The 16,137-nt window shown below is 40.1% G+C and overlaps 1 protein-coding gene across 1 annotated transcript; it reads left to right on the forward strand.

Annotated features, from left to right (window-relative positions):
• The first annotated feature begins 9,970 nt into the window (after positions 1-9,970).
• LOC113228992 lies at positions 9,971-11,998 on the forward strand. Its single transcript, XM_026462459.1, has 3 exons — positions 9,971-10,010; positions 11,405-11,541; positions 11,742-11,998. Exons 1-3 carry the CDS (start codon positions 9,971-9,973, stop codon positions 11,946-11,948), a joined length of 384 nt encoding a protein of 127 aa, XP_026318244.1. The 3' UTR covers positions 11,949-11,998.
• The last annotated feature ends 4,139 nt before the right edge of the window (positions 11,999-16,137 follow it).

Genomic DNA, 16,137 nt, shown 5'->3' on the forward strand with positions numbered 1-16,137 from the left:
TGTGTGTGTGTGTGTGTGTGTGTGTGTGCCTGCGTTTGTGTGTGACAATATACATTCGCGCGTTGGTAGAATAGGGTCTACTTCATTGCATATATTATTACCTGCAAATACTCTATTTTTTCTCAGCTGCTACAATAAGGCTTCAGTTTTATGGTAATCTAAGGCTAATAGCCAGTTCTTAGTTTTAAGTTTAGCTTCACGAGCAGATAACGGATATATGTTTAAAGTTTTATTAATTTTATTATACAGGTACGGAGCCATAAATAGTAACTGACGTCTAGCCCAAGCCGTGCGACATTTAATGGATAAACACACACTAGGGTGCGGGTGCGCTTTTTGATGTAATTGTCTTTGCAGTACGGAGTGGAGTGTTTCTGTGCTTCTTGATTACTAGTTGCAAAACGTACAACTGTCTTACGCTCAGTACTTGGCGTTTGTCATACAACGATGTAGTAGGAAATCTGTACGGACTAAGGGTCGTATTAAAGAACTCTACTCAATGCTCAAGTCAGGATTTGATTTGAGTATGATTTCAAGCACTGGAAATTCGACTCTAAGGGCAAGGACTTGAGTATGATTTTCAGTGCTCACTATTGAGTCGAGTTCTGGAATACGACTCTAAGGGTCGTATTCCATAACTGTACTCAATGCTCAAGTCAGGACTTGAGTATTGCAGTGAGCACTGAAAATCATACTCAAGTCCTTGCCATTAGGGTCGTATTTCCAGTGCTTGAAATCATAAAGTCTGCTCAAATCCCGACTTGAGCATTGAGTACAGTTCTGGAATACGACCCTAAAAATGATAACTTTAAGTATGGATCTTTGTGCTCTTTCTAAAGTCAATAAATGAGCTTTGAAGGCACCACCCCAGACTGCAACACAGTAACTCATCACCGACTGCGCAAGGGCGTAGTATGTTGTACGCAGTATATTAGTTTTCTACAGCGTGACGTCGTGAGGTCTATGTGTGCACGCCGACTGAGTCTGTCGTCAAGCATCACTCCTAAATATGAAACATAACATAATAATATAAAACTATATGTGATATTTGTAATTGAAGATTATAAAAAAAAAATTATTTGAAAGCTCCTATCAATTCCAAAAGCGGTGACGTTCGGCGCGGTTCGCACAACACAAACGCACATTCCACTGCGGGCCACGGGTCGCTGCGATCGCGCCAAATAATTGAAATGACTAATGGCCGTTCGGGTCGCTATTGCCTGCCTTCAGCGGCGCTATTGTCGTAAATTAACCTTGTTTAAGCTATGATTTGAATTACGCCAGTCGCCAGCCAGAGCACAGACTGGACTAATTACTCGCAATTGGTCTTGGCACTTTCTGGAAACGGCTTGCACGTCGCGACATGTCGCGCTTAAGTTTCACGCGACAGTTTAGAGAGGCGCGGGTGACGCGAGTGGCGCACGCGCGACCCGTTGAGGAGAAACAAAAATACATTTTCGGCGTTCAGCGTTGAATAAGGTAAGATTGCGTGTAATATTGCTGATTGGAATATTTATTTTTGTTCAATACCGTGATGTTCGCCTATTTTTGGGAAAATACTCCATTACTTTGTTACAGACTCCTTAGATCCGACTCTGCGCAGTCCAGTCGCGTCTAAGGAATTTTCCTTTGTGCTTGTTCGACAATTCCGATCAATAATAAGTGCTGATTGTGTTCGAAGCTGAGTTCAGTAATTTTCAGGTAAGTTTTTTGTACTCAATTTTGGTGAACATTACTTTTTATTTAAATATTTATAGAATATCACCATGAAGTATTATTTTGATGATGGTACATTCGCGTAATTAAATAATAAAAGTTGTCACCAAAATTGAGTACAAAAAACTTACCTGAAAATCACAGAGTTAAACCTCGTGCGGTAATTGCGTTTCTTAACTAAATAACACAATATATCGACAACAGCAGAGAGTAACCGGTTATATACAAAATCGCGATTTTCCTGTATAGCGTTTTGAAATTAAAACCTTGATATTTTGTAACGAAACAGACTGAATTAGCAAAAATTTTGAGTGAAAGATATTCAGAATATAATATAGGTATTATATTATTTTCTCAAGTTTTTGTAATGTCGCAGAACCGGTTACTTTGCTGTTGTCGATATATTTTGCAAATTTAATATTTACTATGTTTTGAAATTTCTAGAATATGTGTGTTGAACACCTATACGCCTATAATCCTGAAATTTGTATAGAGCCGTTGCTCGGGTAGATCTCACAAAGTTATCCTTATGGCAACCAAAACTACCAAGCACGATATACGTCCCTACTGTAGTACCGAAGTACCTACTCACGAGCGCTCCGCGATTGCGAATGATTTCGATATTCGAATCGTTAGTAATTCCTAATCCTGTCATTCGAAAGACAAATTAGTAACCTATTAATTTTCGTATTCGAATGATCTCAATGGTCGTTGGATACTAATTAGTATTACTAAGCCATAAATTCCATAGAGCATTTCTGCCTAGCCCTTCCTGACGTGTGGCAAATACCGTATGGATATTTTGATATGGACATTGTGCACTCCGAGTAGTTCCGACATATTAATCATTCGATTCGTGAACCCGCGACCGAACGGCAGGAGATTTGATGCTCACCAGCAGGTGCACGACGTGTTCGTCCCGTCACTTAGTTGCATAAAAAATAATATGAGCCCGCAGTCGTCACGGCTCACCTTGAACCAGACGCGCCCGTGCGTAAGCCAGCGTCCACCGTTACTTGAGCGTCCTTGAACACGACCACGACCTGATGCAAAGTGTTGCATTTTTAAAGAGTATTCCCGCAATGGCTGCCTAGACACGAGTGCTGGTTCAGCGCTGTGCACATCTGCTGGTACACACATCTGAAGTTAAATCAAAATATAAAATTTCCCATTGTGTTTTAGTAAGAGTATAAAATGTATAAGTCTTTACGTCAGTAAATGTAATATATATGATATATTTCCCTGTAAAATACCTGTGTTGTGAGGAGGTTCTCAAGTCGACTGAATGATTTTTTGTGTGTATGTCACGCGGCTACTCCGGCCTTTGTGGACCAATTTCGAGTATTCTACTAACTCAGTAGGAGTCCTATTGAAATTTGAAGAAAAGATTCCACCTCTAAGGGTGTCCATACTATGGGATAAATCCGGTTTACTGGATCTCAATCACTTTCCATTAACCGATTTCAATAAAACTTGGCAAATAGGTAACATAACGGACACATTTTCGGGTCGGTTTTCTTAATAACATCAGTAGTCGTAATTATTTTGACACTCGAATCAACATAGGAACGGCGATAGTAAAGAATAAATGTTATTATAGAATGGGAACAGTGGGGAGTTCCAAAAAAGAAAAAAATAGGATCGGATCTATAGGATAGGATCTTTTTTATATGGGATACTGTCTTCTTATCGTGTTGAGGCGACTAGCGACTGAGCGCAGGCCATCTAAAAAAGCTGCCTGTGCTTGCACTTTTGTTCGTTTGTATGATTAGGCCACAGCGGTAAACTCTTCTTGGTTACAACCAAAAGTGAAATTTTTTTATGAAACCAAGTTCAGTTAAAACTTAAAATGTAACATGTAAAACTAGAACATTTTAAAACAAAATTGAACCGACTTCAAACACCACAAAATGTCACTACATTAAAAAGGGAAAAATAACAAAATCCAGATTTAAATGACAAATTGTGCACGTAATACCATTGACTTACAATTATATGGACGTCGGGTCCGCGCTAAAAAGTGTCCGAACTTATAGGGCGTTAAAATCGTATACGGAGCGTCATTCACGCTTTAGTCTTCGTTTGTTCGACTGACAGCGAAGCAAGCAAAATTAGACAGTACTGCGATGACATTACAATTTAAATTCAACGTTTTAGCTTTTTCATATTCCTTTACATGTCACTACGTTTAAATAGGTTGACTAGGGACATTTTTTTTTCGTGGTTTTTGTATTAGACCCGTCGTCCATTTATTTGTAAGTCAATGCGTAATACCTTTTATTTATTTTTGTATTATTTCGTTTTGTGCCTACACACGCAGTACCTGTACCTATAATTTTAACAGAATGTTACCGATCAGTAGGTAGCACATACCAATATGAGATTTATTTTACCACTAAAAAATTATTGATACTTACCTACTTGAATATTTACAATATCGAACCAGTTATTTTTGGAGTCGGTGCCAATAATTTTATTGACATAAAATGTGAATTAATTTTGACCATCTAATAATATTCTAATAAATAGATAGTGATATCCTGTAACATGCACACGTATACGATTGCACCATCATGTCCAAGAGAAACATGTTTCAACGTGCTTCAATTTAGTATGTGGCAGTTGGAAAGTAAAAACAGTTTAATTACGAAGACATTACCGCACCCGTAATTCTTTATCACATGACGATACTCCCATGCCAATTTTAACAATTTCGCCTTCATATGGCGAACAAAACAATCACTGCAATTAAGTTTTAGTTTAAGGAAGTAAAGTCCCGCAGCGTGGCGGCGGCAGCTATGGCCTACGCCTCGTGTGAGAGGAGACCCGTGCTCAGCAGTGACGTATAAATGGAATGGGTTGATGGTGATGACGATGATGTTGATGAAATACTGTTAGTAAAACATGATTTAATTTTATTACTGCATTTGAATTGCAATGAACTGTGATAATTTGTGTTTATGATTCGTCATTTATAACGTTGTGTTGTAACAATGCCTTCTTCTTTGAACTTAGTGATGACCCGCAAATAACAAGGTCATAGTATTATGTTCTTATTTAAGTGAACAATGTTACGTATATTGATATGAACAATTTGATTAACAAATAGTTCATTACAGACGCCTTTCAAATGCTTACTTGTATTTTGCAACTTAATTTTAAAATTTATTTCGTTCTGGTAAACATGCACATTACTCAATAATTATATTATTAATGTGGCTATAGGACTTTAATATCATATAATACATTAGAACTGTAATTATACTTACCAACTCAAGTAGACGTGTCGGTTACAACTCTAAGAGGATCCATCAAAGTCACCAAACATACCATGTTGGCTCGAGGATAGGTGGGTTCTTTATTTAAACATATGCATGTTATTAACTATTTCGGAAACTATATTATTATATGACGAAGTAAATTAAAATCTAATTGTTTTTCATTTAATTTTCAGAACACAACAAAATGGATCCGTACCAACTGCAGGAAAGGAAATAGTCCGAGAACATATGGAGAGAAGGTGATGTTTATTTTATTGGCACGATTCAATTTCCCTAGCGGCCGTTCTGGGAACTTATATTTGAGATACCGTGACACACGCGTCCAGCAGTCGCGGTGCCACTCATAGAAAGAAAGAAAGAAAGAAATGTAATTTATTCAGCACAATACACGTGGAGTACAATATTAATAATTAGTATTAAAGTGTATTATTGCACTGAAAAGGACCCAACTCAGCTAATGCTGCGGCAGGGCCACAGCGCTGGTTTTCAGTGGACCCTTTTGGAAAATGCCGATTAAAAGAAATAAAAATATATGAATAAAATAAAAACAAACGTGGACGCGAGTTAAATAAAAATTTAAACATGAAACAATATAATTAAATCGGAAACATAACACAAATTTTAGCTAATGTCTCAATAAAGATTCACTCTGCTTTTTCTTTTTAATTTTGTGTTTTGAGGCGCATTACACAAATAAAATTGTTCCAGACGTGTTTTGTAGATTTAGAATGTGCTCTTTGAGTTGACATTTGAACGCATAAACGGATTGTGAAGAACGCATTGGTGGCGGTATGTTGTTCCAGATTTTCGCCGCGGAATATTTAAAACTGCCTTTATATGCCGAAGTTTTGTGTTTTGGAATGCAGAGTGGAAACCTGCAGGTGCGCGGTCTATTAGTCCATGTGAGACGTTCATGGAGGTAAAAAGGTTTTTTGCTTTTTATCACTCCAAATAGAAGCGTGGCTAAATGGGAGTATCTTCGCGACGACATGTTTAGTGTTTTAGCTTCATTCAGAAACGGAGATACGTGACTTCGCGGTGGTACACGAAAACAAAATCGAGCGCATGCATTTTGCACTCTCTGCACTAGTCTTTTCGTTTTTACCAAAAGTCGCGGACCGTACACTACGTCACCATAGTTTAATCTAGAGAGTATTAGGGAATCACAAAGGCGTATGCGGAGCTGCTCACTAAGAAATTCACGCATCTTATATAGTACTTTAAGCCGGAAAAAACAGTTTCGAGTCACCTCCAGTATATGCGATTCAAATCTTAGGGTATCGTCCATAAGTACTCCAAGATTTTTTGCAGCTTTAGTCCTTTCTATGCTCTCACTTCCTATCACAATATTGGGATGTTTGTTCGCTATCCTAGTAATCTGATTCACAGAACCCATGATTAGGTATTTAGATTTACTAGGGTTTACTACGAGACAATTTCTGCTCACTGCCACTCAACTATTCTATTTAGATCTTCGTTAATTTTTTCTACCGCAGACATTGTGTTCTTAGGATCGAAAGACAGGTACAGCTGTAGATCATCCGCGTAGATCTGATAGCTACAATGTTTAATACAGCTTATTATATCAGCGCTGTAAAGAATATAGAGCAGAGGGGATAAAATTGACCCCTGAGGGAGGCCTCTATCAACCAAGCATAAGTTAGATGAGTTCATCGAACCATCCAAGTTACGAAGATCAACTCGCTGAGAACGGTTATTGAGGTAGCTGTCAAACCACTTTAATGCTGATGCAGAAAAACCATAAAATGCTAGTTTGGTTAAGAGTAGCGAAATATTTATACAGTCGAACGCCCGGGAGTAATCGAGCATCACCAAGATCGTGCCTTGTCCGCAGTCCTGTGCTTCAAGAATACTTGACGTGACGTCCAATAAAGCTGTAGAGGTACTGTGTCCCTTTCGAAAACCTGACTGTTTATCTGGCACAATAGATTGGCATTCCATAAAATCTGCAAGCTGTCGACTAACTACCTTTTCCAGTATTTTGGATATACACGGCAGTATGCTTATGGGGCGAAGATCTTTAAAATTACAAGGATTATCTGTTTTTGGGAGTGGATGGAGTATAGCTATTTTCCAGAGGTTGGGGTAAGTACAATAAGTGTAATAATGTTTAAACAATGAGGGGATGTCATTTTGATCATTTCGAGGGAAATACCGTCAATTCCTAAAGCGTTCGAATGAAGTCCGGACATCAGTTTTGAAACATCCTCAACCGTGACACTATCAAGAACGAAACTAGCGGAACCGTAGCGGTTAGTTTTGAAATAAGTCAGATCAGATGGTCTCGCAGAACCTGAACCCGGCACATCCAAGAAATAGTCATTCAAATCATTAGGTTTTAGTAGGTTTTTCGGAAAATTTATCTCACATTTAGGCGGCAGAATATATGACTTTATTTCTTTCCAGAGCGTTTTGGGTTTGTGAATTTGATTGTTTATGTTATATTTAAAATAAGCGGATTTTTCATTTATTAGGGCCGCGTTTACTAAATTTTTCAAATCCTTGTAATATTGATGATGAATGTCATTTCTCGTTTTCAGATATCTCATGTGAGCCTCATTTCTAAGTCTCATCATACGTTCAATGGTATATGTTATCCATGGATAAGACTTTTGTTTGAAAGTAACTTTCCTTACTGGGGCGTGGTGATCAAACAATAGAATAAAAAAGTCATTGAAAGCTGTTACCATGTCGTTTACATTTGTCATAGACCAGATTAGACTCCAAGGCACCATCGCAGCATCCGCGTTAAACTCATCAAGATTAACCCTTTTTAGCGGTCTGTAAGTTACTAGTTTAGGCTGTATTTTAGGTTTTCTAAGACTAAAAGTGCACGTTATGTATGCGTGGTTTGCCATCTTACTACCTATAACATCCGCTGTCACACTTCGGACATGGGCATCTGAACAAACAAGGTCAATCAGGCTCTCACTACGGTCAGTGAAATGTGTCGATGTAGAAACTACTTGTTTGAGATTAAAAACAGCCAAGAAATTTAGTAGCTTAGTTGCATTTGCAGAGTATGGTTTAAGTAAATCCACGTTGAAATAAGGTTATCGAAGTACGCTAAACTGTTGATGGATTCGATGAGAGACTCAATGAAAACATCCACACTCAGCCACGGTGGACGGTATGCTGTTCCTATAAAAATTCTACAGTTATTTATGTTAAGTTTAAGCCACATTTGTTCTACCTTATGATGAGAAGCGTGCGCACAAGTTCGTGCATATAAGCCTTTCTTTACGAAAAATCCCACGCCACCGCCACGTCCTCCACAAATGCTGGAAGCCCTTGGAGCGCTTCTAAAATTATATCCTGTAATATTAGGAGCTTTAGCCTCTTCGTTAGTGCGCAACCAAGTTTCATTTATTGCTAAAATGTCAACTGATCGCTCAATAGTAGCAACAATAAGCTCATCGTGGTTCGTCCCTAGAGAGCCTGGATTGAATAATCCTACTTTTAGTAATTTATCAGTCATCCCACAAAGTAGTCAAAAACAAATAAAAATTATTAGGGTGATAGAAAGTTATCAATATTAAAAAAGGGGGACGAACTGTTTTGTATGTGATATTCGCTCTATGAATATTAAGAAATATTTGTACAGTATAAGCCATAGATTTTACAAACATTATATCCAAACTAAATATTTTTGTACAGTGTAAGTAGTCATAGTGTGCAATAGCAATAAAATTGACAAAATTAAGTAACAAAACATCCAAAAGCAATAACAAAAAATTAAAAACGCAACGCTTATTAAAAAATCCAGTAATTAACTTATTATAGTGTCTACCATATGTGCGTAGGTGAACCAACATTTTTATATTCAAAAACTCGTTTTAAGTCCAGCTCAGATCGAATACGGATCCTCGGCGCTCCGTGTTCCCGCCGCACATAGATTTTTCCCTCACGAGTCCAAGCGTATTTCCATTTAGCTCTTGTTGACGCTTGGCGTGTCAAATAAAAAAGGCGCCTGTTGAATTTTGTCAGTCTTTCATTTATGTAGAAAGTACATGGTGTTCCGGGCAATCCCATGTCGGCAGTAGAGAGCACTCTGCGAACGCGGGCAGCAGATAGTACATGATCGCGTAGTGAGCGCCGTGCGAAGCGCACAACGAGAGGCCGGGGGCGTGCGACTGGTACGCCTTCTACCGGAGGTCTCTCTATGCCCACCCGACTTACGCTTACAATGTCCCGTTCCTCTATGTTAATTCCTAATTTGTTTGCGACAGTAAGCATTATATGAACGGGCCCTTCATTTTTAGTTTCTGAGATTCCTACAATTTCTACATCATTCGACAGTGTCTCCTGATCACGTTCATTTAAATCCATTTTGAGCTCAGCAATTGTGTTCTCAAGAGATTCTACATTTTCACCATCATTCCGCTTCTTCTCCAGCCTTTCCACACGCTCCGAAAGACCGTCGATACGCTCATTGCAACTCTCAATGGATGCTTTCAGGTCCGACATAACTGACCTGAATTCACTCATATCTCTACGAACAGCACGCATTTCATCACGGAACTGTTTTAACTCCTCCGAAAACTCCTCGAAAGAAAACATAGGCGACTGTGGTCGCGAGTTTAGGTTTCTATCTAATCGTTGATTGCGAAAAGTGACGTTCTCAATGCCTAAATCCCCTCCAGCTTTGTCTGATGAGTTGGAGAGTCCACCTTGTTGAGCACCGCGCACTGGCGTATCCGAATTGTCTGTCTTTGGTTCTTTACTCCTGCATTCCTGGCACTTCCATCGTGCCCTGTGCTCTGCGGTGAGAGTGTTATAAAATCTTTCCTCACTAACATTAACGCATATAAGGTCGTAATGCTTAGTACATATACAACAAATTAGGTACTGACGAGTTTCAATTGCAATCCTACATCCACCACATTGGACTCTGCGCTCCATCTCTCGCATGTTCCCGGCAGCAGACAGAAGCATTCAATGATTTACGACCAATGGTTCACTTAGTTCCTGAGAAGATCGATAGATGGCGGAGTAAGAACTCTGCTTGTTTATTCCAGTGCAGCGGCTGCTCACTTAGTTCTATAGATTTTCGACAGGTGGCCGATATAAATCCAAAAGCAGTAGATCTGTATTTTTCCAGCTCTGCATCACCGTCCCGTTGGTCGAATGGTCGACGATGCGGACTTGCAATCCGGAGGCCGCGAGTTCGAGACCCGAGTGATAAAATAGAATTACACTCACTTGTGAAAGGGCTCCACCTCATAAAGGCCAACAAGTATATTCCTCTCGCTTCCGCCGCCCACTAGGAGGAGACAGCCGTAAGACCGTCACACGAAGAAACAGGAGGCACCGACTTTCACGGATCCACCAATACCGAATTAATATGCACAATTTTCAAACAAATTTGACTAAAAATCAGACACGCGTCCACTCTTCACAAGTTCAATCGGCCGACTATCATATCTTCAGACGCAGACATCTGTGGGGCGCTGCCGCTGCGCCCGTCACCCTGAGACATAAGTTGACGAGGTCCATGTGCCTGTAATTTCACCAGCACTCACATTACTGCTTGGCGACAGACATAGGTAAGGTGGCAGTAGGTGTTGCCTGCACGAACACGGTCCTTTATTAAAAAAGCAGACCTCAAAAGTTTGCTTATCGGCTTGTCAAGTTTTATTTAAGTAGAATTAAATGAAAACGACAAATTAAGAAGTTTAAACTAATTTATTTATTTTTTTGGTTAAACAAGAAAATTAAAAAAGAAAAAGGTACCCAAAACTTTCTTTTCTTTTAAAAATTATAACCAAGGTCGTGGGTGGTTTAGAGGCGGTTAAGTGGAGATTAGCGAACGCACTGTAGCTGCACTCGCCTGTGCATTTTCGGTCCGATCCTCAACCTTGTACAGTGTACGTCCCGGCTCGTCAGGTCGTCGTAGGGAGCCGTCCAGTGGGGCAAGACCCAGCCGCGCAGTAGGCAGGCAACAGCACGGACAGGGTTAAAATAACCCCAGCGCAGTTCCTGAAGAGGCCAAGTACTAAAATTATTTTATTACGATAGGTGCCTGGTACTGCCACAAGTTTCGTCAAAATTACCAAAACGCAAGCAAATCCAGTGACAAGGTACTAGCTAGTATATACACGGGGAGATAGGTATTGTGACAATGCTGGGATGGAGCGACAGTTATGAGAAAGCAGAGACCGTTACAAGGCCAACTGCTAACTATGGCATTTCTAAATAATTACTTATGCCTACTTTATTTTCATAGTTCTGACAAACAATTATAGTTATAAATATGTCGTACTGAACACATGTAATATAATCATCTTAAATATAACTACAACAAAAAAACACGGATACCGCAGCACAATTAATATATATATTTATATAAATAGGTTTCCAGGACGGCGTTTCTTGATATTGCACAGGGTGCAATTTACATCTGAACTGCTACAACGAGGAGTTGCGCCTCGCCGTTGAGTACTACGGCAGGCAGCACTATGAGTTCGTGCCGGTCATGCACGGAGACGAGGAGGACTTGGACTACCAACAATATCGAGACGCGGTGAGCGCACTTTTTTTTTATAATACCCAGTGACGGGACGAACAAGTCGTGCACCCGAAGGTAAACTACACGCCTGTCCATAACAGTTGCAGTGCCACTCAGAGCTTTAAATCGCAAAGATCCGAGGGGCACTGCCATTGCGCCCGTCACCCTGAGACATAATTTGTCAAGTCCCATGTGCCTGTAATTTTTAATTTCAGGTCAAGAAAGAATTGTGTGAGAAGAACAATGCACAGCTGATTATTGTGAATAGTGCGGAAGTACCCAAGGACGAGCTTCGACATTACGTTGACGGAGAGTTAATTCCACGCGGTTTTTTAACGGCGAAGGGATTCCAAGTTATTCCCCCGTTGCCGGTTGGTGATTGGGATGAAAAAGTCGATCCGGATGAAATGTCATTCGGGTGAGGAAGTCGACCCTGAAGACGCTCCAGTAAACAAGCGGCTTTGCATACAGCACAGCAAGTCGCATGCGCAGTAGCGCACGAGTGCGCGCTGCTTTGTATCGTTATTACGGGTCAGGTACCAATAAAGTGTAATAAAACACTAGAGTAGTGAAATTGTTGTTTTATTCATGTACCACGTGTCGTCAACTCACTATACCTCCTAGTTCTACATTTGATGAATAAGAAGCCCTACTGCTTTCCGATTCTTTCAAAGCGTGGTAGTCAAACCTGACTGAATTAATCACAAATGAAATAGAGTTCTTTTACTCCTGCACCCATCTGTTAAAACAAACCATTTACCGATATCACAAAGCCGCTCTTTTTGTTCTGAACCAAATTGCTATTGTGTATGGTACTCGTTTTCAAAAAAAGTACGCCGTCTCATTAAACGCGTCACTATGTTCCTGAAAAGAATAACGTCACTATAGTTTGTGGAATTATTAACAGGTACATACAAAGGCGTAACCATGTTACGAAAAAGAACTGTTTAAATACAATACAAAATGTTTATATATACATTTGCTAAAAGAAAGTGTTATTGTTTTTCCAGGTACATTAATAGTAGTCTGCTGAATTTGTGACGATGTGTTTGAATGTGTATCTATTGCTGTATTTTCGTTGTTACTCTTCTCACTAGCACTCATTTTCGCGACCAAAATACAAAAAAGACGAAACAACAAAACAATATCAAAACACTTTATTTTAAATGTTGCCGCCATTTACTTTTTAATCGACTTCAAAAAAGTCCTCCTTTTTGTTCTCAGTTCTCAATTCGACTGTATGTTCTTTGTTTGTATGTATGTTACGCGATAACTCCGGTATTTGTGAACCGATTTACATGATTCTTTTCTTCATTCTTCTTTGTTGGATACGGGGTACTTCCATAGTGATTCCATTTCATTTTGAAGAAAATCATCCACCTCGAAGGGTGGCTGTTCACGCATGAAGATTCACTTTTATAAATAAAGCCTAACTTTATTTTAGGAGCAATTACGTACTTTTGAGGTCGGTTTTTTAGTTTTTTTTTTTTTTTATTATTGTGACTCGGCAAAATGACTGCACCGCGCCTGATGGAAAGTGCGAATACAGTCCAGAGATGAGAGTAACGGATGGAAAACACAAATATCTTCACTCCGTCACTATCATTTTGCCGGTCTGGCCAAATGCTTCTTCACACTACGTTTGAAGGACCCGATGTTATAGAGGGGAGGGAATACATGCGCCGGGAGTTGGTTCCACAATTTGATGGTTCGGCATAAGAACGAATTGCCAAACTTTTTAGTGCGGGACGGTATTGAACTGACCGTCCAACTGTGGCAACGCAGTCCGGCACGGGTGGTCCGCTGATGGAAAGGAGAGGAAGGGATAAGGTTGAATAACTCTTCAGAGCACTCACCGTGGTACAGGCGATAGAATACGCTAAGAGACGCTATATCTCTGCGAAGCTGTAACGACTCCGCATGCTCAGTTGCATGAGGATCGTTGACAACACGGAAGGCGTAGCGCTGCAGTCCATCTAGGGCATCGAGCAAGTACTTGGCAGAGCCGTCCCAAAGGTGCGAATAGTACTCCATGCTGCTTCGGACCTGAGCTTTATACAACAGGTATCGCAGCTCTGGAGTAAAAAATCGGTGCACCTTGTTCAGGATGCCAAGCTTGCGCGACGCGGTACAGATGACGCTCTCTATATAGTCTTTGTTGCTCTTGCTGCTTGACGGTTGCTTATAATAGCAACCGTGCACTGTGCTATCATCTGCATAGCAATGAATGTTGCCAAAAGGCAACAAGTCATTGATATGCAGAAGGAACAGCGTGGGCGACAGCACAGAGCCCTGTGGCACCCCAGCTTTAACTGTCACGAGCCGCGAAGTGCCTCCGTCAACAAGGACACGCAATCTTCGCTCGCGCAGAAAGCCGGAGATCCACTCACAAAGGCGGCCGGAAAGACCATATGCCGGAAGCTTGGAGAGGAGACCACGGTGCCAGACCCGATCAAAGGCCTTAGCAATATCCAGACTTATCGCTAAGGTTTCGCCCTGTTTGTCGATAGCTTCACCCCAGAGATGCATTAGATACGCTAGAACGTCACCCGTTGATCGGTTCGGCCGAAACCCGTACTGTCGATCATTAAGAATGGAGTGACTGTACTATGTACTGAGATTATTTTTTAAGTAAGTGGTACAGCATGCTGATTTTGATTCAAATCGGAATCGAACCGATCGGGTCGTCCCGAAATCAGATGGGTTTCCGAGCGAGAAGATGAGCCTGATTTGAGTTAAATCTACTATTGTTCCGGTTGGAAATGTCAAAAGTTTCCGATCGACCAGTTGTGGATCGCGTTATGCGCCTCGACTCGCTTCGGAAGAGACACAGTTTCCGATCGGGAGAGGCAATCAAAATCAAGCTGCTGGTAGGTATTGTTAATTCTCGCAGTTATAAACACTGGGCAGTTGGCTGTATGAGTTTTTCTTTTGCCTGTTTACATAGTTCATTAATAGTAGGTAGAATTAAAAGTTTAGAGAATAGGGCATTGCAGGCCTTGACCGGGAAGAAGTCGCACGGTCCGTAAAATGACATACTTTCCGTGTTCGTTTTTTGAAGGTAATGCAAACATTTCCGAGCATCTTTGAGAAAATTACATATATACACATTGACTTACAAATAAATATATATACATGAAATAGTATTTTGTGTTTCATTATTTTAATTCACTTGTAGAAAAAGCATTGTATGCAATCATTACATAATTAGGTCTTTTAAAGTCTCGTGCCTGTCGCTTACGCCGAGGCTTACGGTAGTCGACTTTAAGCTTTAAGAACCCTTATTGTGCAACAATTTAATAGAATGCTTTTAATGAAATAGCTTGCCAGTTTGCGAAGCGGTTGCTCTTTTACCAGCGTTTTCAAAAGTTTTTGAAAAACATTGACATTGATGACATTTCAAGAGAAACAGGATCGAATTTGCCTTGTAAAAATAGAAACGTCAAGAGGTATCAAGAGGGAAACCTGAAAATAAAGTTCTAAAAACATACAAATATTGCACAACGTTTCTAAACATAATACAAAATCCCCCAGGGAACACGTAATCTTTTTGCACACGAGCCTACTTATAACTATAATTCGCAGAACTGGTAGTTGACTTTATTTGTCACAGGTTGTGTTGCCATAATACAGTATTGTACCAAAGCTGTGGCGGTTCTTCCAGGCGAGCTGAGTTCAAGGCGGCGGGATCATGTGTACCGTGGTGGTATATGGTAGAAACAAATTAGTCGTTAGCTAATCGTAAGTCGTTAGTTAATCTACTCAAGATTAACTTCGTTGTAGTTGGGAAACATTTTTTTTATACGAGACAGGCGGATGGGTCCACTCCACCCAATCCAAGCGTGAAGGAACCTAGTGTGGTGTCGATACACCTAATAATAAATATAATTTATTGTCTCTCTACAATTTTTTTTTTAAATGTAATAAAGACAAATACGATTAAATTGAGACAAACGGCAGAGACTCCGCTTAAGCTAGCACGGCGATGAGATCGCGCAGCGCTGTTTTTTAGCCTCTCCCTAATCTCTGTGATCTTGAGTGGGGATGATGTTAATGAGGGCTGGTGGATACTCACTTACAATCTAATAATATAATGTATATCAGTCTAACTTATCAAGAAACAATAACAAAAAACATATATTTATGAACATTAAGAAGAAAAAAACAATACAAACAGTTCGTGGAGTTCTTGTGCGAGTGGATGTTTGTAACTGTGTGTGTGTGTGTGTGTGTGTGTGTATGTGAACGTGAGTGTTGTGTCCTTTGCTTCATTTGATAACAATGGTGCTTCAAATGGAAATGCTTCATTAAACAAACTAAAGTTGGGATTAATGGATTTCATGTCAAAAGTAGTGTACTATTTTTAAGGTTTTACAGTACGCATGTTTCAGGTTTTCTACAGCCGGTTGTCGTCGCAATAAAGCCGATTTGTATTTTGTTTTAAAGCGATTAACGCTCATTTTACTCCTTGGCGGTGAAGGTAATCCACTCCAGACACCTGCTGCATAATACTTGAAACAGCCCCTACATCGTACTGTTTTGGGTTTAGGTGTAGCCAAAAATTCAATTCAAAAATTCACGTGAGTTTTTCAAAAAGGTTTTGCGGGTTTG

Source organism: Hyposmocoma kahamanoa, unplaced genomic scaffold (genome assembly GCF_003589595.1).
Source record: "Hyposmocoma kahamanoa isolate Upper Pololo Valley unplaced genomic scaffold, ASM358959v1 265, whole genome shotgun sequence".
NCBI lineage: Eukaryota > Metazoa > Arthropoda > Insecta > Lepidoptera > Cosmopterigidae > Hyposmocoma > Hyposmocoma kahamanoa.